The sequence below is a fragment of the Saccopteryx leptura genome, chromosome 3 (assembly GCF_036850995.1).
Source record: "Saccopteryx leptura isolate mSacLep1 chromosome 3, mSacLep1_pri_phased_curated, whole genome shotgun sequence".
NCBI lineage: Eukaryota > Metazoa > Chordata > Mammalia > Chiroptera > Emballonuridae > Saccopteryx > Saccopteryx leptura.
The window spans coordinates 326,095,729-326,117,605 of NC_089505.1; the positions used below are offsets into that span (position 1 = coordinate 326,095,729).

Sequence of the window (21,877 nt, forward strand, 5' to 3'; positions counted from 1 at the left end):
GAATAGGAATCCTTCAAATATTGAACTCCAAGGTACATTGAAAATATAATTAGTGTTACTAAAGCTATTTTTATATCTAACCTGATAAAATATCTAATCCATTATATATTTTATATATGTACATCATATGAATATTAAATTTGTCTATGAAATATTATCTAATATTTAAGTTTTATCTATTTTTATGTTTCTTAATTATATTATGTTTTTATGAATTATAAAAATATGCAAAGAAATACATGGCAGAGATTAAATAATATGCAATTTATTTAATTTTGTTCTAGTAATTCCTTTTCTGTAACTAAACAAAGTTCAATAAAGTATTTATAAACTAATGTGTGCGTGTGTATGTGTGACTAAGAGAGAAAATGAATAAATACCAGTCAACAGTCTACTGCTTCTCTTTGCTTAAGATATGTATTTTTCTTTTTCTTGTGAGCTGAATTTCATATTATCTCTGGTAATGAGCAGGGACACATATCTGAGGATATAAATAAATGCTTATGCATAGTAGAGGTCAGTTCTATGTTTAATTAGACAAATAGTGCATGATAATAATTACTATTGAGTGGTCAGTGGATGAGCTAAATTATGGTTACTTCCCATTTTGTTTGAGGTTCTAATTTGCCATTTTAGGCAAATGGTAGCATAATTGGAATCTATACTTACTGCTTAGCACTCCTTCCCATGGGGGAAGTAAGGAAACAGCACATCTGAAGTGCCTGGCATACAGCAAATCCTCAGTAAATGTTGGTTGAATGGGAGGAGAAGGAGTTTTAGATATCAAACTTATTATCATTTTTTAATTACAGCTGTTCATATGATTAGAATGTTTATATCTCCATATTATTTCTGCTTTTTGAAATCATATAATCTTTCAAAGCTACTTTTTCATGAAGCCTTCATTTCAAAGATGTTTCTTTTTATAAATTTCTACTCTTTTAAAAAATTTTAAATCATGTTACATGTATTTATATGCCAATCCTATCCTTGCCACTCATGGATAAGCTTCTGGAAGAAATAGAACCTTTCTCACATTTACACTATTTACTAAATTTCAAAAAAAGAAAAAGAATATTGCATATGTTCTAGTTATTTCTTCAATTAACAACTATTAATATAGATAGAAAGATGAAACTTGGAAACAAGTCTTATACCTGAATAGCAGTTTTCAAATACATTAAAATAATTTTGTAGCATTTCTCCATTTCCTAACAGTTACATATGAAGTGTTCAGTGTTTAGTCTATATATTTTTCATTTCCTTGTTTTTTCCTCTAAGCAACAGTTTTAAAAAGTACACAATTTCCTTTATACTTCTTTTCGATGTTAATTGAGAAATTACCATATTCCCGCTCTTTAGTTACTATCATATGAACAAACTATGGGCATTTTAAGTGGCAAAACTATTCTAATTAAGAATTCATTTTTAGAGAACTTTATATTAATTAATTAATTGGAATTTATTTGATGGATTTTATTTTCTGATGATGAGAAATTCTTAGTCTACTATATCTGCTTTGAGAGCCTCATCACTCCTTAAAGTGACCTTGAATGTGGCCTGTCATTGCTTTAGAAATATGTCATTTCACATGAGGAAAGTGTGGCTCTTAAGACAACAGTGAAGAAGTTATAAGCTACTAAGTAAAATTTATTTTTCTCAACAGGTGCTTTCAGAGGTAAACTGAACACAATGAAACTTAATAAACTTAATTTTCAGGTCCCCTTGTTTAGATTATTTCTGAGGCCAAAACACAAGATTCAACAATAAATTTTTCTCTAAAAGTATAACTCCAAAATGGTATAAACACCAAACACCACAAAACAGGGCTCTACCTCTGAACATAGCCATGAAGAAAACTGTGTGATATTGTGGAAAGAGTAACTTTGCAGAACATCTTGAGGCCTCAGTTCTAGTCTGTTTGGCACTAACTAGCCAGGCAGTTTTTCTAAATGGTCTAAACTTGCTGAGCTTCAGTTTAGCTATCTGTAAAATGATACAGGTAATTAACTTATCCCATCTTCTCTGAGTTATATAATCACCAGGAGTAACATTGGAATAAACAACAATTAAATAGTTTAGAAGTAATTAGTAATTAATTGAAAAATGTAAACATTAAAAAATGTTTGGAATTAGTCTTATTAGATCTAAGCCACTATTATTGTTCCACTTTTCAACAGCAGAGATTTCTAAGAATTCTCTTTAAGTCTATGTTCCTCCTACAGAAGAAGCATCACAATCCTACCCAAATGAGAAGTGTTTTTTAATCCTGGATTGCAGTGGATTGGACTTTTTTGACTATTCTGGAGTCTGCGTTCTTGTTGAGGTATTTACACAATTTATGTTTGGATTGATTCCTTTCCTTCTCTTAAGTAACAAGGTTTTCATCATCTATTTTCTCAGCTCTGTGGTCTTGACCTTGTTTGTTTCAGTACTCATTGCACCCATTCTCTCCAAAGGACATAAAACTTTATGCTTTTCGCTACTGTAAAATTATTTTCAGGAGATCTCATCAAACTTTCTAGTTATGTGCATGTGTGGGGGCCATAGATAGGGATATTTACATGAGATAGAAATAAAAGAACATAAACTTAAGATGTAAATATAGCATATGCTAGGCAGTTATCTTAAGACTTTTTGATAGGAGAAAAGTTCCATCCATGATAAACAAGTGGCTTTGGTGGTGACAGGATATTCTCTTTTATATCATTCCTAGATAAAGTTTGACCCCATACCATTCTTAGTCTCTGAAATAGTGCCTATTGCAGTAAGTTTTCTCTATCTTCTTGGATGATGGTGCTTACTTTTTTACCCCATAATCTCCATGGAGTATTTACACATCCTGGTATGCTAAAAATAAAACAAAAGTTTTATTTCTTTAAAATTGACATAGATCACAAGCCTCCATTTCTACAGAGGAAAGACTACCTAATTTTTCCAATTCTGTGGAAACACTAGACACTTCTGGAATTTCTTCTTCTTCTCTTAAGTAAATAATAACTCAACAAGAAATGTATCTCCTTTCCTATTCCCATTTGCTCTCTACTTTAGTACCCTAAATTTGGGGAAAGGGTCTTGACATCTACTCATCTGTCCTCAGTTCTCCCTCAGTTTCTACTGTATACAGCTCAGCTGACCTCATTTTCTGGTGTTTGTTCCTGAGGTGTTCCTTATCCTAACTTCATGCAGTCAGAGGAGGATTAAGGTCAGTTGAGTTCCCAGGTGCAGAAGAAATTATTGGTTCCCTTACATTAGAAAAAAAGTGTAAAATTGGGGTTTTGCGGAGTCCTTCAGAAGTTGGGGCCCAGAGCACATGCCCAGTGTACCCTCCGTTAAATCTGCCTCTGCATGCAGTGTTCCTTATGTGTGGCTTCGTATTCAGTCAAAACCTTAATTAAGACCTATGAACAATTCTGGAGCTCTCTCTCTCTGCATATCTTCCTCCTTTCTATTACCGTCACAAATGTCAGCCACCCAATTCTTCCTGAACTCTCATTCTGTCTGTTCAGGTTAGTGAAATGGTTTTATTTTGCTTGGGTTTCCCCTCTATGCTACTTTGCCACAGAAAGTTGAGATGATCAAAGTGTTTGCCTCATTTATTTGCTTTCTTTTAGTAAACTTAGTCCTTTGCTGCCTGTTTTCATTGTCTGAAATCAGTTGTTTATATATTTTTGTCCCATTGTTTATATACTTATGGAGGATATGGTAGTCTTGCATTATTTACTCATGGGAAGAAGTTGAAATTGGATATTGGGTCCTGGCTGGTTGGCTCAGTGGTAGAGTGTCAGCCTGGTGTGTGGAAGTCCTGGTTTTGATTCCTGATCAGGATACACAAGAGAAGCAAATGACCATCTGCTTCTCTATTACTCTCCATCTCTTTCTCACTCTCTCTCCCACTTACAAACATGGTCCAATGGGAGTGGATTGGCCCTGGACATTGAGGATGGCTCCATGGCCTCAGTCTCAGGTGCTAAAAAGTGGTTCTAGTTGCAATGGAGCAATAGTCTCAGATGGGCAAAGCATCCCCCAAAATGGGCTTTCCAGGTAGATCTTGGTTGGGGTACATGCAGGAGTCTGTCTTTGCTTCCCCTCCTCTCACTGAATTAAAAAAAAAGGAGAATGATGTTAGAGTAATAGCACCATGAGAGATACTCCGGATCTCTCCCCTTAAAATCTCAACAAACTGAATAACTATCATGCAGCAAGGAACCCCACATGAGCTTGCAGGCATGCCTGAAAGATCCGTGTACTGAATGGACTAAAGGTGGGATGGGCTGAAAAGGGGAGTGGAAGATAAAATGCACTCATGGTGGGCTTTGAAGAGGAGAGGAGACAAACCTAGAGTGACTGGGATTTTTTTTCTCTGCTGGACTACAAGGAGGAGGGAAATTCAGGAAGTCTGGATTTTGTCTGAGGGGTATAAGGAAGAAAACTCACACTGATTGGGCCTCTTTCTTCTGGGAGAAAGAGTGAGACAGAGGGGCAGGGGGTATTTAAACCAAACTGCCTAGAGCACACGGTCATGGCTAATGCTCCTGTGGTCTGTGTACAGCCCACAATCAGCAGAGACAGAGAAAGCTAAAGTGCAATGCCACCAGCCTCTCAGATCCTGCCTTCCTCACCTTGTGGTACAGAGAGTGGCAGAGACAAATCCCACAGCTAGCTCTCCAGAGTCACTCTCTCTCCTGGGAACAGAGGTGCTCTACATCCAGTCCCCAGGTCTGGTGAAACATGGAAAAGAGTGCAAGAAAGCCTGAGATTGCCATTGGCAGAGCCATAAAGCCATAAAACTGAAGCTGTAAAGCACTCACAACGAAACTCCACCTACAATGCAACTGCAGCCCCACCTAGATCATTGCGATAGCAAAATCTCAGCAGAAAACCCAGGAATGTCACAGAGCTAAACATTGTAATACAGCGACACCTACTGGAAAAAACCTCCCAAAACAAATTTATTTTTCTTTTTTCCCCCTTTTTACCTATTTTCTTATTATTCTTTTTTTAAATTTTGTTTCCTTTAATTTTAACATTTTATTCTTTTTTGGTGGATGTTTTGCTTTTGAGATTTTCTTTGCTTTCAATTTTCTTTTCCAGTGGTTTTTCTTCTTGTCATAATTTTAAAAAATTCTTATATTTTATTTCTTTTTTGTTAAGATTTTTAACAATACTACTCTCAAATGCGATCAAGGAAGAAGAAATTGAATGCTATGTCTAGAAAGACAGGGACATAGTTCAGAAAGACTATGAAAAATCTCCAGAAAAAAATTCTCAATCATACAGAAGGCTTGTAGTTAAATGATAGAGAATTTTAAATTGAAGTTCTGAAAATATTCAATGAGATGCAAGAAGACACCAATAGGCATCTCAATGAGCTCAGAAAACAAATGGATGAACAAAAGAAATACCTCACCAAGGAGAATAAAACTTTAAAAGCAGAAATGAAAAACTCGATACATGAATTGAAGACTGAGGTAGCAAATTTAGCTAATAAAACAAGCCAGATATAAGAAAGAATCAGTGACATCAAAGACAGGTAACTAGAGCTACTACAGAGAGAAGAAGAGAGAGATTCATGAATTGAGAAAACTAAGTGAGTGCTACAAGATTTTTCTGACTCCAAAAGAAAGAGCATTATAAGAATAATGGGTATATCAGAAGAAGTGAGGGAGAAAGGAATGGAGAGCCTATTCAAACAAATAATTGATGAGAATTTCCCAAGCTGATGGAGAGAGTTAGAACCTTAAATCCAAGAAGCAAACAGAATGCAGAGTTACTGCAACACAAACAGACCTACTCTAAGGCACATCATATTAGAATTGTCAAAAGTCAATGACAAAGAAAGAATCTTTAAGGCAGCTAGGAAAAAGAAGAACATAACATATAAAGGAAAGTCCATTAAGCTATCATCAGACTTCTCAGCAGAAACCCTAAAAGCTGGAGAGGGTGAACCCAAACATTCAAAGTCCAAAAAGAGAGGAACTACCATCCAAGAATACTATATCAAAGTTATCCTTCAAATATGAAGGAGAAATAAAAACTTTTACAGACATACAGAAGTTGAGGAAATTTATCACCAGAAAATCCCACTGCAGGAAATAGTCAAGGGGGTTATTCAACCAGACACAAAGAACAGAACAAATCAAAACTACAAGTAAAAGCTCCAACAAGGTCACAATAAAAACAAGGATAATTTGTGACAACAATAACATAAAAGGAAGAAGGTAAAGATCTGCATTAGCAAAGAAGGACGGAGTACAGAAGCATTCATAAGAGGAAGAACTCTTGTATATATGAACATTTTTTAACCTAATGGTAACCACCTGCAAAAAAGCCACTATTAAAACACACAGCTTAAAAAAGAAGAAACAGAGAAAATAAATATGGAATACCACTAAACAGAAACAACTGACAGAAACAAAAAAGAGAAGAACCAAACAAGACACAGAGATACCAGAAAACAAAACATAAAATGGCTATAGGAAATCCTTAAGTGTCAATAATTACTCTAGGTATAAATGGACTGAACTTACCAATAAAGAGGCACAGAGTAGCAGATTGGACCAAAAAGCAAAACTCAACTATATGCTGCTTTCAGGAGAAACATTTAAGCTGGAAGGGCAAAAGTAGATTACAAGCAAATAATATTAAAAGAAAAGCAGGTATAGCCATACTCATATCTGACAATGCTGGCTTTAGGGAAAAAAAAATGTAACTAGAGACAAAGATAGACATTTTATAATAATAAAAGGGACGTTGTATCAATAAGAAATAACACTTCTTAATATATATATAATAAGCCAGGAAGGACCAAAATATATAAGATATCTACTCATTGTTCTAAAAATAGAATCAGACAAAAACACAATCATACTTGGAGATTTTAACATACCACTGACAGCTTTAGATAGATCATCCAAACAGAAATTCAATAAATAAATATTGGTCTTAAAGGACACTGTAGACCAAATAGACATAATAGATATTTATAGGACATTTCTCCCCAGAACATCATATTGCACATTCTTCTCCTGTGTTTATTGAACATTCTTAAGGATAGACCATATGTTGGGCAACAAAACTAACATCAACACATTCATAAAGACAGAAATTATATCAAGCATGTATTCTGATAATAAGGCCTTGAAATTAGATTTCAACTGTAAAAGGAAGTAAAGAAACCCACTAAAATGTGGGAATTAAACAACATACTTTTAAAAAATGACTGGGTCAAAGAGGAAATAAAAGCAGAGATAAAAATATATATATATATACAGACAAATGAAAATGACAACACATATAAAAATTTCTTGGAGCCAGTGAAAGCAGTAATAAGGGAAAAGTTTCTATCATTACAGGTGTATATCAAGAAAAAAGAGAGATTCCAAGTAAACAACCTAATACCACACCATAAGGAACTAAAAAAGGAAAAACAAGGGCAATCCGAAGTCAGCAGAAGAAAGGAAATAGTAAAAATTAAAGCAGAACTAAATGGAATAGAGAACAAATAAAATATAGCAAATTTTAATATAACAAAGAGCTAGTTCTTTGAAAAGATCAATAAAATTTACAAACCACTGGCTAAACTCATTAAGGAAAAAAGAGAAAGGGCTCATATAATCAAAATCTGAAATGAAAGAGGAGAAATTACCACAGACATCATACATACAAAGGATCATATTAAAATATTATGAAAGATTATATGGCACCAAATTCAGCAACCTAGAGGAAATGGATAAATTCCTAGAACTGTACAAATTTCCTAGACTGAGTCTAGAAGAAGTGGAAAACCTAAATAGACCTACAAGCCAGAAAGAAATTGAAACAACTATCAAAAACTTCCCCAAAAACAAAAGTCCAAGACCAGATCATTACAGTTTTTAATTCTACCAAACATTCAAAGAAGATTTGGTACATATCCTTCTCAAAGTCTTCCAGAAAAATAAAAGAAGAAGCAATATTTCCCAACATATTTTATGAAGCCAACATAATCCTCATACCAAAACCTTGCAAGGACATTACAAAAAAGAAAAATACAGACCAATATTTCTAATGAAACAGATGCAAAAATTCTAAACAAAAGACTAGCAAATCAAATGCAAAAACATGTTAAAAAATAATACATCATGATCAAGTGAGATTCATTTCTGGAACACAAGGATGGTTCAACATACAGAAATTGAACAATGTATTTAATACACCACATGAAGAAAACATATGATCTTATCAATAGATGCAGAAAAGGCACTTGATAAGCTACAACATTCCATATGTTTAAAACACTCAATAAATTGGAATAGAAGGAAAGTACCTCAACATAATAAAGGCTATATATGACAAACTATCACCTAATATCATACTAAATGGTGAAAAACTGAAAACTTTTCCTTTAAAATCATCAGGAACAAGACAAGGCTGCCCATTTTCTCCACACTTAATCAACATAGTTCTGGAAGTTTTTATTTTTATTTTTTTATTTTTTATTCATTTTTTTAGAGAGGAGAGAGAGAGGGAGAGAGAGACAGAGAGAGAGAAGGGGGGAGGAGCTGGAAGCATCAACTCCCATATGTGCCTTGACCAGGCAAGCCCAGGGTTTCGAACCGGCGACCTCAGAATTTCCAGGTCGACGCTTTATCCACTGCGCCACCACAGGTCAGGCGTAGTTCTGGAAGTTTTAGTTAGAGCGATCAGGAAGAGGAAAAAAATAAAAGGCATTAATATTGAAAAAAAAAGAAGTAAAGGTACCACTTTTTGCAGCTGACATGATCTTGTATGTAGAAAACCCCAAAGACTCCATCAAACACTTTTAGAAACAACAAACCAATACAGTCAAGTTGCAGGAAACAAAAGCAATATACAGAAGTCTACTACTTTTCTAGATGTCAATGATGAAACTTCAGATAATAAACTAAAAAGAAAACCAATTCTTTTTACAACTGCAAAAACAAACAAAACAAAAAAAAAAACAAAGTATATACTTAACAAGGGGTGCGAAGGACCAATATACTGAAACTATGAAACTATGGAACATTACTGAAAGAAATTGAAAAAGACACAAATGAAATGGAATAAATTTTCACACTCATAGATTGTAAATATCAGCATAGTTAAAATGGCTATATTACCCAAATCAATATAAAAATATAAGCAATGCCCATCAAAATCTCAATGTCATTTTTTAAAGATATAGAACAAAATATTGCCAGGTTAGTATGCAACCATTAAAACTCCCCCAAATAGCAAAAGCAATTCTGGGGAAAAGAATAAACCCACAGGTATCATGCTTCCTGACTTCAACGTATACTATAGAGACATGATAATGAAAACAGCATGGTATTGCCAGAAAACAGACATACAGACCAATGGAACAGAATTGAAAGCCCAGAAACAAAACCACATATATACAAAATAAACAAATCATCTTCAACAAAGGAGCCAAAAACATACAATGTAGAAAAGAAAGGCTCTACAAGAAACGTTACTGGAAAATTGGAAGACCACATACAAAAGAATGAAAATTAATTTAAAATGGATCAAAGACCTAAATATAGGATTTGAAACAATAAATTACATAGAAGGAAACATATGTACTAATCTCATGGACCTTGGCCATAGAGGACAATTTATAAATTTGACCCCAAAGGCAAGGGAAGTAAGGGCAAAAATAAATGAATGGGACTATATCAAATTAACAAGCTTCTGCACAGCCAGAGAAACTGACAACAAAACAAGTGGGCAGCCAATTAAATGGGAGTTGATACTTGCAAACAACAGCTCAGCTAACGGGTTCATATCCAAAATATACAAAAAAACTCACAAAACTCAACAACAAACAAGCAAACAATCCAATAAAAAAATGGAAGGGATATGAACAGACACTTCTCTCAGGAAGAAATACAAATGGCCAATAGATATATGAAAAAATGCTCATCTTCACTAGATATTAGAGATACATAAATAAAAAGTACAATGAGATATCACCTCACACCTGTTAGATTGGCTATTATCAACAAGACAACTAATAACAAGTGTTGGAGAGGCTGTGGAGGAAAAGCAACCCTCAATTACTGCTGATGGTAATGCAAATTAGTACAACCATTATGGAAGTATGACGGTTTTTCAAAAAATTAAAGGTAAAACTACCCTATGACCCAGCAATCCTTCTACTTGGTATCTGTCTTCAAAGCTAGAAAACACGGTACGTAAAGACACATGCAACCCCATGTTTATCACATCATTATTCATAGTGGCTAAGACATAGAAACAACCTCAGTGTTTCTTGATAAAGGATTGGATAAAGAGGAAGTGGTACCTATATACAATGGAATACAACTCAGCCATAAAAAATGATGACATAGTACCATTTATGACAACTTAAATGGACCTTGAGAACATTATACTGAGTGAAATAAGTAAATCAAGAAAAGCTAAGAACTGTATGATTTTACATATAGGTGGGATATAAAACAGATTTATGGACATAGATAAGTGGTTATGCCGGGGGAAGGATACCTAGGGGATGGGTAATTGGGTATGAGGGAGGAGTTTGAGGTCATAGGGGAATGCGGTGGGGAAAAGGTGTAAAGAGGGACAAATATAAGGTGAAAAAAATGATTTGACTTTGGTTGATGGGTATACAACATAATGAACAGTTCAAATGCTATTGAAATGATCACCCAAAACCTCTGTACTCTTATTAATCAATGTCACCCTGTTAAAATTAATTTTCTAAAATAAAATTTAAAAATTTAAAAAATATAAAAAAGAAATTGCATATTGACTTTTAAAGAATCATGATCAGTAATCTTTAAAAGTTTTCATGTAGTAAATTTTTATATTTTTGTTGCATTGATTAACCATTTCTCTGTTCTTTGTACTGGGAATTTAAAATGCCAACTTTTCAAACTCAATATGGTATAAAGGTCAAATTTAGTATAGCTTTCTTATGAAGACAAGGGTGGGTGGAATATGTGGAGGCGAAGCTGCGTAGAATGTGACAGTCTGAGTGTGTAATCTGAACAATATCACTCTAGCTGTGAGGTGCTGAGGAAATAAACTGAACCTGTCTGGATATCAGTTTATTTCTTTTGTAAAAGTGAAGGGTGATTTTTTTATAGTATTAGCACATATTCAGAAAATAAGTTGTACAATACAGTTTAATTTCAGATATCCTAGGCCTTCAATCTAGTGGCTATCACCTCCCCCCCCATGTAATGAACCTTTATTTTCTTTTTCTTATTTTTTTTTATTAATTTTACTAGGGTGACATCAATAAATCAGGGTACATATGTTCAAAGAAAAAATGTCCAGGTTATCTTGTCATTCAATTATGTTGCATACCCATCACCCAAAGTCAGATTGTCCTCTGTCACCTTCTATCTAGTTTTCTTTCTGCCCCTCCCCCTCCCCCTTTTCTTCTCTCCCCTACCCCCGTAACCACCACACTCTTATCCATGTCTCTTAGTCTCGTTTTTATGTCCCACCTATGTATGGAATAATGCAGTTCTTTGTTTTTTCTGATTTACTTATTTCACTCCGTATAATGTTATCAAGATCCCACCATTTTGTTGTAAATGATCCGATGTCATCATTTCTTATGGCTGAGTAGTATTCCATAGTGTATATGTGCCACATCTTCTTTATCCGGTCTTCTATTGAAGGGCTTTTTGGTTGTTTCCATGTCTTGGCCACTGTGAACAATGCTGCAATGAACATGGGGCTGCATGTGTCTTTTTGAATCAATGTTTTTGAGTTTTGGGGATATATACCCAGTAGAGGGATTGCTGGGTCATAAGGTAGTTCTATTTTCAGTTTTTTGAGGAACCACCATACTTTCTTCCATAATGGTTACATTCCCACCAACAGTGAATGAGGGTTCCTTTTTCTCTACAGCCTCTCCAACATTTGCTAATACCTGTTTTGTTAATAATAGCTAATCTAACAGGTGTGAGGTGGTATCTCATTGCAGTTTTGATTTGCATTTTTCTAATAACTAATGAAGATGAGCATCTTTTTATATATCTGTTGGCCATTTGTATTTCTTCCTGAGAGAAGTGTCTGTTCATGTCCTCTTCTCATTTTTTTATTGGATTGTTTGTTTGTTGTTGAGTTTTATGAGTTCTTTGTATATTTTGTATATCAGGCCCTTATCTGAGCTGTTGTTTGAAAATATCATTTCCCATTTAGTTGGCTCTCTGTTTATTTTGTTGTCAGTTTCTCTTGCTGAGCAAAAACTTTTTAGTCTGATGTAGTCCTATTCATTTATTTTTGCCTTCAGTTCCCTTGCCTTTGGAGTCAAATTCATAAAATGCTCTTTAAAACCAAGGTCCATGAGTTTAGAACCTATGTATTCTTGTATGTACTTTTATTTTCTTATTTAATATAAAAACTTCACATAATTTGGCATAGAGTTCAACACAAATGTTTTTCTTGCATCTAAATTTGCATTGTAAATAGATAGTTTCTCTTCACTGAAGGGTTTCTTTTCTTTTTTTTTTTTTTTTTTTTTTTGTATTTTTCTGAAGCTAGAAACGGGGAGAGACAGTAAGACAGACTCCCGCATGCGCCCGACCTGGATCCACCCGGCACGCTCACCAGGGGCGATGCTCTGCCCACCAGGGGGTGATGCTCTGCCCCTCCGGGGTGTCGCTTTGCCGCGACCAGGGCCACTCTAGCGCCTGGGGCAGAGGCCAAGGAGCCATCCCCAGCGCCCGGGCCATCTTTGCTCCAATGGAGCCTTGGCTGCGAGAGGGGAAGAGAGAGACAGAGAGGAAGGAGGGGAGGGGGTGGAGAAGCAAATGGGCGCTTCTCCTATGTGCCCTGGCTGGGAATCGAACCCGGGTCCCCCGCATGCCAGGCCAACGCTCTACCGCTGAGCCAACCGGCCAGGGCCAAAGGGTTTCTTGTTCTCATTTTTATTTACTCTCTGTTTTCAAGGTTGAGAAGAAAGTTAATAAATTCCTGTTTATAAGCATGATATAAAGTGCTCATTTAAAATACAGTCCTCTAGGTCCTACTTCTAGCTAGGACCCTGCATTTTTTTTTTATGTTATTTTTATTGTCCAATTTTTTTTTTAATAATTTTATTTTTTTAATGGGGTGACATCAATAAATCAGGATACATATATTCAAAGATAACAAGTCCAGGTTATCTTGTCGTTCAATTATGTTGCATAATGTTTTTGAGTTTTGAGGATATATACCCAGTAGAGGGATTGCTAGGTCATAAGGTAGTTCTATTTTCACCCAAAGTCAGATTGTAGGACCCTGCATTTTAAACAACTATAGGGAATTGGGATGTAGTCCAAAGATTATATTTTGAGAAACACTGGACTAGGATTGCTCTATTACTGGGGAAAGCCGATATGTATATTTTTTCTTGTATTTTAAATTTGTTTCTGAATATTCTCAAGTATTTACTATCTAGCCTCTGTAGATGTTGTGACTCAGGCTGAGTTAGTAAAGAGAAGGCAATGTTTACTTATTGCCACTGAGTTACAATCTAAAGTTAAAAATTTAGAGAAATTTAAATAATCCATGTATTGGTTATGTCGACAAAAAGCTTTTATAAAATTTGTTTTAATTGTTTTAAATACTACATAATGTAATGAAGGAATAAATTAACTGATGCATTTTATTTTTTCTGGCAGAACATGATATTTGCCCTTGGTCTAGTGTTTTTTTAATCAGTTTGCCCTTTTTAATTTCCTTATTATTGTTTTATTTATTTCATCATGGTTACAAATTATGATGGTTCCTAAAAACATAGGTTTTAAAGATAATCAAACCTTGGGTCCAAATATTAGCTATATAACTAGTTCTATGGTGTGAACTTAAGTATTTGTTTTTCTGTAAACTGGAAGTAGAAATACCCACTTCATTAAGCTGTTGTGAGGCTTAACAATGACTTGTTCCATATAAAGAACATAAGAAAGTTTGTAGCAGTTAGTAAATACTCAACGATGCTAGCTTCTATTCTTTGTTCTTATTTTTCAAAGTTTATTTCTTAAAATACAAAAAAATATCATTTCAACTACCATTATGTCTTAGTTATAGCCATCCTAAAAAACGGTCCAAAGTAAAGAACCACAGACTCTCTTCAGTCGCGTATGTCTTCCTGCTTTTTAATAACACTTCTTGAGTTATTGTTTTAGTAGCTTTAGTTTAAGGAACATTCTTCTAGCAGTTAGAGGTTGAAAGAAATGGAGTGACATCTATTAATTTTTGTACTTAAGACAGTGGAGAAGTTAGTGAACTGCAGATTATGTTTATTAGCATCCACAAACTGCTAGTAACAATGTCTTTGGGCTTTCCTGAGCTTAAGAAAAAGTCAAACACTGACAGTTCACCTTGAAATAATGATTTCAACTTACAAAGACAGGAGCCATTTATTCAATGGCCAAGTCTCAGTTCATGTATTATTAATTAATTTATTTGTTTGCTAATTTATTCATGCTCAGAGAGATTCATCTTCTATTTTATAATTTTAACAAAAACAGAACTGGTTGCTGCTAAAATTATATACAGAAAAATTTTAATGTCTCATGCATAATCTTAGAATGTATTTAAATGCAGTTTTTTATATTTTATATATAATATTTTTTTACTATTGTTTAACAAAATCCATCCTGCAGTTACTAAAACTTCTAGATTTACTTGCACTGTGTTTAATGAGCTGACTTTGGTCTGGATGAATTTAGTATCAGGGACTTCAATAAGATTTTTCTCTTTGAGATTCTCTTGGACCTTAAAGTGTCTTGTCCAGCAAATTATTTAGGATCTCTTAACTTGATAGACTTTTAAAAATGGAAGTCAGGCAATCAAACTTGGTTTTGAGTATAGTGAGTATCTCAACTTGCCATTCATGAATAGGGTTTCTAGAGGCCATGAATATGGACAAATTATTGTAAAAATATTAAAGTCTGTTGTGGTTTTTTTAATCACTTTCACAAATGGGTGTTTGACTTCCAGTAAAAGAAGGTTGAGAACAATTTTATGTAGTTCTTATAGGGAAAGAAAGACAATTCTTTTATTTTTATTAAATGCAGTAGAAAATGTAAGCAGTCAAATTTATTTGTGTAAAAGGTAAATGCCCTGCTGCATTCATTCTTACTAAGACAGTCTCTTTTAAAAGCTTGCCAAAGTATGCTTAACTGTGTAGCAATGCCACCTTCTGGTGTTCTGACATCATAAATGTTGACTTTTTTTTTTTTTTTTTTTTTACTAAAAATTTGCCTTTCTTCTGAAGCCTATCTTATCCCTTCTTGCTGGTTATTCTGCCTTAATTGTGTGTATACTATTTTAATTCTTCCAGGTTTACAAGGACTGTAAGAGCAGGAGTTTTGATGTATCCTTAACCCATTGCACAGGTAAGAAAGGGAGTGTCCTTGTTTAACACTGACCCTTAAAAAATTGAACATTATCCTTTTGTTGCTATAGTATCCCTTATATCATTTGTGCTTTCTTGTAGCTTCCTTGGCAAAAGCAATCAAGTACCATGGAAACCTAGATTCAGAGAAATCAATTTTTTTTAAATCGGTATCTGCTGCAATAAATAAGATTCATTCAAATAAATTGAGACAAGTAAGTTGGCATGCAATAGTCATAAGAAAAAATTAGAATGTAAGAATCAAGGACTTAGTATTTTTTTTTAATATTAGCCTATTACACTACTGGTATCAAAAAATCTATTAATCCCCCTCCCCCGCCCCCCACACAGAGTCTTCCACTACAAGTAAAGAAATGGTTTCATTCCTTATTTGAATCACTTATGGACATTGTTTAATAATTTGGTTTTTTCATTAGTATCATGGCATACAGGATCTGGTGATCCATTATTAAGTAAAAACTGCTTGATTGTAAAATAAATGCTTCTTCCAGAATCCAGTATCCTGGGAATTTGAATTCACTTGTCAAATACAAAAACTCTAAATATAACATTATAGGTATTTTCTGCTCTAAAAACCTTGACTTTATACTCACATTTACACTTCTGGAAATAGTTACAAAGTCCAGCATTCATGTGATCTGAAGTGTCAAAGTTATCTTCTAAATACTGGGATTTCACAGAAATCAGACAAGAAAAAGAAATAAAAGGCATCCAAGTTGGAAAAGAAGAAGTAAAACTATCATTATTTGCTGATGACATGATACTGTACATAGAAAACCCTAAAGTTTCAGTCAAAAAACTACTAGACTTGATAAATGAATTTGGCAAGATGGCTGGCAGAATATAAAAATAATATTCAGAAATCAGTGGTATTTTTACACACCAACAATAAACTGACTGAAAGAGAAATTAAGGAAACAACACCCTTCACTATTGCAACAAAAACAAATAAAGCACCTAGAAGAAAATTTAACTGAGAAGGTAAAAGACTTGTACTTGGAAAAATATAGGACATTGAAAAAAGAAATCAAGGAAGGTACGAAAAGTGAAAGCATATACTGTGTTCATGAACAGGAAGAATAAACATCATTAAAATGTCTTTACTACCCAAAGCAACTTATAAATTCAATGCAATTTCTATTAAAATACCAATGGCATACTTCAAAGATACAGAACAAATATGCCAAAAATTTAAATGGAACCAAAATGAACATGAATAGCCTCAGAAATCTTAAAAATAAAGAATAAAGTGAGAAGTATCACACTTCCTGATATTAAGTTATAGTACAAGGTTATTGTAATCAAAATAGCTTGGTACTGGTAAAAGAACGGGCTTACAGATCAATGGAAGAGACCAGAGAACCCAGAAATAAACCCATGCTTTTATGGTCAATTGATATTTGACAAAGGAGGTAAGAGCATGAAATGGAGTAAAGACAGTCTCTTTAGTAAATGGTGTTGGGAAAATTGCACAGGTACATGCAAAATAAAAAATGAAATTAGATCAACAACTTACACCATTCACATAGGCAGTAAACCCTCCAATATTTCTGGTAGCAATATTTTTTGCTGATTTATCTCCACGGGCAAGTGAAATAAAGAACAAAATAAACAAATGATTCTATATCAAACTAAAAAGTTTTGCACAGCAAAAGACAACACTAACAAAATAAAAAGGCAACCCAGATAATGGGAGAACATATTCACCAATATGTCTGATAACAGGTAAATAACCAAAATTTATAAAGAACTTCTTAAACTCAACACCAGGAAGGGAAACAATCCAATTAAAAAATGGGCAAAGAAACTGAATACATACTTCTCCAAAGAGGACATACAGATAACCAATAGGCATATAAAAAGTGTTCAACATCAGAGACATGCAAGTTAAAACCACAGTGAGATACCACCTCACACCTGTCAGAATGGCACTCATTAACAAAACAACACACAACAAGTGCTGGTGAGGGTGTGGAGAAAAGGGAACCCTCCTGCACTGCTGGTAGGAATGCAGACTTGTGCAGCAACTGTAGAAAACAATACAGCGTTTCCTCAAAAAATTAAAAATGGAACTGCCCTTTGACCCAGCTATCCCACTTTTAGGAATATATCCTAAGAATACCAAATCACCGATTCAAAAATATATATGCACCCCCATGTTTATTGCAGCATTTTCTACAATAGCCAAGATCTGGAAGCAACCCAAGTGTTCATCAGTGGATGAGTGGATTAAAAAGCTGTGGTAATATAAACAATGGAATACTACACAGCAGTGAAAAAGAAGGAAATCTTACTTTTTGCGATGGCATGAATGGATCTAGGGATTATTATGCTAAGTGAAATAAGCTAGGCAGAGAAAAAATAATCATATGATCTCTCTTAGATGTGAAATTTAGTGAAATAGTGAACTGAGGAACAAAATAGAGGCAGAGCAGGAGTCACAGGGAGCTGAGGGACAGCTGTCAGAGGAAAGAGGGATGAAGGGATGGAATCAGAGAAGGTAAAGAGATTAGCAAATTTATATATACATAACACACGGACACAGATAATAGGACAGCAAATGCCAGAGGGAAGGGGAGAGGAAATTAGAGGGAGGGTGGCAAATGGGGTGTAATGAGGCACACAGGGTTGGGGGGTGAGCGTGCTATATTGAATGGGACACTTGAATCCATATAACACAATAAATTAAAATTAATAAACATTTAAAAATAAATAAATAAATACTGGGCTTATGGTTAGTTTTGGAATTGTTCCCAGAGCTTTGATTCCCTGCAATTTTTTTTTACTTTAAATCATCGTGCCTTCCCTCATGTTTAGACATTTGGTACCTCCAGGAGTCGTCCCTATTATAGTCAATCAGAACTCTATATACTTATAAAATAATATCATTGTTATTATTATTTTATTATCTTAACATTTATTGAGTGCTCGTTATATTCCAGAAATATGTTAAAAGCTTTACCCATATTAATTCACTAAATTTGCCACAATGTTATGAGGTAGATACTATTATTAACCCATTTTTACAAATGAGGAAACAGCCCCAAGAAGTTACACCATTTGTAAGAGGTAGAGCTGGTTTCAAAGTCAGTACTCTGATCTTGGACTTGGACTTTAACCTGCTATACTCTCATAGACTGTTTTCTTAGCTTGGCTGGACAGCTTGTTTTAATTACTACTGTTTTTGCCTGACTTGTGGTGGCGCAGTGGATAAAGCCTCGACCTGGAAATGCTGAGGTCGCTGGTTTGAAACCCTGAGCTTGCCTGGTCAAGGCACATATGGTAGTTGATGCTTTCAGCTCCTCCCCCCTGTCTCTCTCTCCTCTCTCTCTCTCCCTCTCTCTCTCCTCTCTAAAATGAATAAAATAAATAAATAAATAAATAAATAAATAATAAATTACTACTGTTTTTTAGTCAGTTACATATGTTTATTTCTTCCTCTTTTATTTCAGAATTTGAACAAACTCAATGACCAGAGTGAAGTCTGAGACGTGTATTGCTGCAGCATAGCTCTTGTCTTTAGCAACTGCCCCGAAGAGGCCATATTCTAGCATTTTGCACAAACTTTTTTTGTTTGTTAGATACCACCGATGATTTCTACCACAAGTGTGATGTTGGTCAAGATTTGCTAACAGTATTTTCTAATTTTTGTTAGTAAGCAGATTCACTGAGTAATTATTTATAAAAAATTGGTATAAATTTATTTCCTCTTCCACAATACTTTTTGTTTTATTGTAAGTTAATTTTTAAAAGTAACAAACACTTTGTCATAAGTGATTCAGAACATTTGGAAACAATTTGTAAAAGTACAGGATCATCTGTAACTAATATACAAAAAAAGCTAGCAAATTGCCATTTTACAGAATAAAAAAAGCCATTAAATAACAATAAGGTTAAATGTTATTTTATGTGATATAAAATTCACAGAAAATAAGTCAAACAATAACAAATGACAAACTAAAAACCATTGTTCTTCATACTATCAGTGCCTGGCAGTCTTCAGGAATATTTCCAAGATATCTGGTATCTCAAAGAAACCGAGTTTTTCACATTTCTCTTTTTTGTTGTGAATATTGAAAATATCTAGGATATCATCGAACCAGTTGCTCCCAATTTCCATAGTCCAACTGCATAAAAGTCTCTACTTTCAGCTTAATTTTTTTTAGAGCCCAAGAATGTGCAAGTTGCACATTTTATATATTTTTTCACAAATATGATTTTTAAATAAGAAAATACCACCAGTAAGGATAGATTTGTGCTTTTCTGATATAAAAATTATATTACTCTGAGAAGTCTTTCCTATTTCAGAGAGACAGTCAATATAATATAATACATTCATATATGTAAGTTTTCCTTTTTCTTTAGTTGTAGGAGTGCTTAGATATGTGATTTTTTATAAATCCACCAAACCTACAGAGTCCTTGACAAACACCACAGACTAGGATGATCTGTATAAATTATTGTTTTCATTCTTACATACAATTATGCTGGTTCATATCTTTGTCTAGCAATTTGATTTACCTATTAAAAAAATCTCACTTTCAAAGATAGGTATAGCTACATAATTATGCATAAGGTATAAAGCATTTTAAACTTACCAGTATAACAAAAAGCTAAATACTTTAAAGTGAGTTTAAGAAATGGATTGAGAACAAAATTACAAGAATAGTAATTTAGGTGTTCTTTATGAACATTTGTAAGAGTAAATTCTAATGCCTCACAAATGTGTGGTTAACATTTACATGGCCCTTAACTTTAATATTAAGTCTTAGGTAGGACAATGTAATATAATGAAAGGTGAATAATAAACATTTAAAATTCTCATAACTCATCCAGCCAATTCAACCTCAATTGACATGAACTACAAAGTATAGTCTTAGTCCCACAGGAAGCCTCAATCCCTTTAGCAATAATTTGAATTAAAATGAGTGAAGTCAGCCTTCATCCTCATTTAATACTGTTCCAAGAGAGAGTGGAGGTAATAGTCAGAGGTAAAATTTTCCTAGAGAAAAAAATTTCACTCTGTCCCATTAAATTATTACAGAGGTTAATAGTGGAAACATTCACTGTCTCTGTTCATTGACACAAAAACATGAATCAAAGAAAGTTAACGAAACAAAATAGATTTTGCTATGTATAAATTGATACTTCTTTATGTGACTTTGGCCTATAATTAAATTATATGCACTGCAGGCATATTCTAATTTGTTAGAGATATGGCACTAAAATTATTATATTTAATGAATAAATTGTTATATTTTATTGTTAAAGCTAACACAGGATTGTTGGAACAGAATTATTTGAATGCATTTCAATGTGTATAATGGAAGTATAATGGATAAAACCTAAAAACCAATAAATTTTGTGACAAATATTAATATTTTTTTCAAAGTTAAAGAAGACCAAATTAGGTGTTATATATAGAAACTTTGTTCTAAGGCTTATCCTGTATATCAAGGTAACAATGACTATTGACCTAGAAGAACTTCCTGGAAATGAGTTCTGAGAACTCAATAGCTTAATATGAGTTTTAGACACCCAAGATTCTTAAACAGTGGTAGTCAACCTGGTCCGTATTGCCCACTAGTGGGCGTTCCAGCTTTCATGGTAGGCAGTAGCAGAGCAACCAAAGTATAAATAAAAAGATAGATTTAACTATAGTAAGTTGTTTTATAAAGATTTATTCTGCCAAACTTAGTGAAAATCTGACATAAAGTACTTGGTAAGTAATTATTATTATATGCTTTAACTTGCTGTAACTCTGCTTTATAAATTTTATAAAGTTACTTCCCTACTTTATAAATCACCATTACTGTGGAACCGGTGGGCGGTTAGAAAATTTTACTACTAACAGAGATACAAAAGTGGGCGGTAGGTATAAAAAGGTTAAGTACCCCTGTACCAAAACATAAATGTTTGCCTCCAAGCTGGCGTTAACAACACAATACTGTCCTGATGCTAGAATATTTCTAGTCACAATAAATTATTTTTATGAGATCATCTTATTTTATATGACTAATTACTTTAATACTAGTTATAGTAAAATAACTACAAAAATTAAAACTAATCTATATAAGTGTTAAAGACCTAATAGACTGACATATATAAATTAACAATAAAATATGTAACCGAGAAATGACTTACTATTTAAGTAAAATAAATGCCTTTTTAATTTTACCATTTGTCTTTCATTTTAAAGGTTATTTGCCCCCAAATATGATTCAAGTGTTATGAGATCTAGCTTGAACTACTTTTGGTAATTGATTTGACAGATCTTTAGTTTATAAATGCATGATGTAATGAGAACAAACATGTTTTTTAAAATAAAAACATTAATGTGTTAATATAAGTATGAATATCTTCAGAATTTATTGTTTACTAAATATATTAGAGCTTTGTTGAGCATACATATGCCTTAGATATGCATGTTCTGTATTCTTTGTGATGATCATCTAGTTCATTATAGAATATGCTTTTTGGCAATAAATTTGT

General features: G+C 33.7%; 1 protein-coding gene across 1 annotated transcript in view; it reads left to right on the top strand.

The window, feature by feature from the left end:
- Positions 1-18,873, top strand: part of SLC26A7 (solute carrier family 26 member 7) — a 228,662-nt gene extending 209,789 nt beyond the window's left edge. Inside the window, exons 15-18 of the mRNA XM_066372472.1 lie at positions 2,226-2,326; positions 15,311-15,365; positions 15,467-15,579; positions 18,838-18,873. Coding sequence (XP_066228569.1) covers positions 2,226-2,326; positions 15,311-15,365; positions 15,467-15,579; positions 18,838-18,873 — 305 coding nt within the window. The remainder of the gene's footprint in view (positions 1-2,225; positions 2,327-15,310; positions 15,366-15,466; positions 15,580-18,837) is intronic.
- The last annotated feature ends 3,004 nt before the right edge of the window (positions 18,874-21,877 follow it).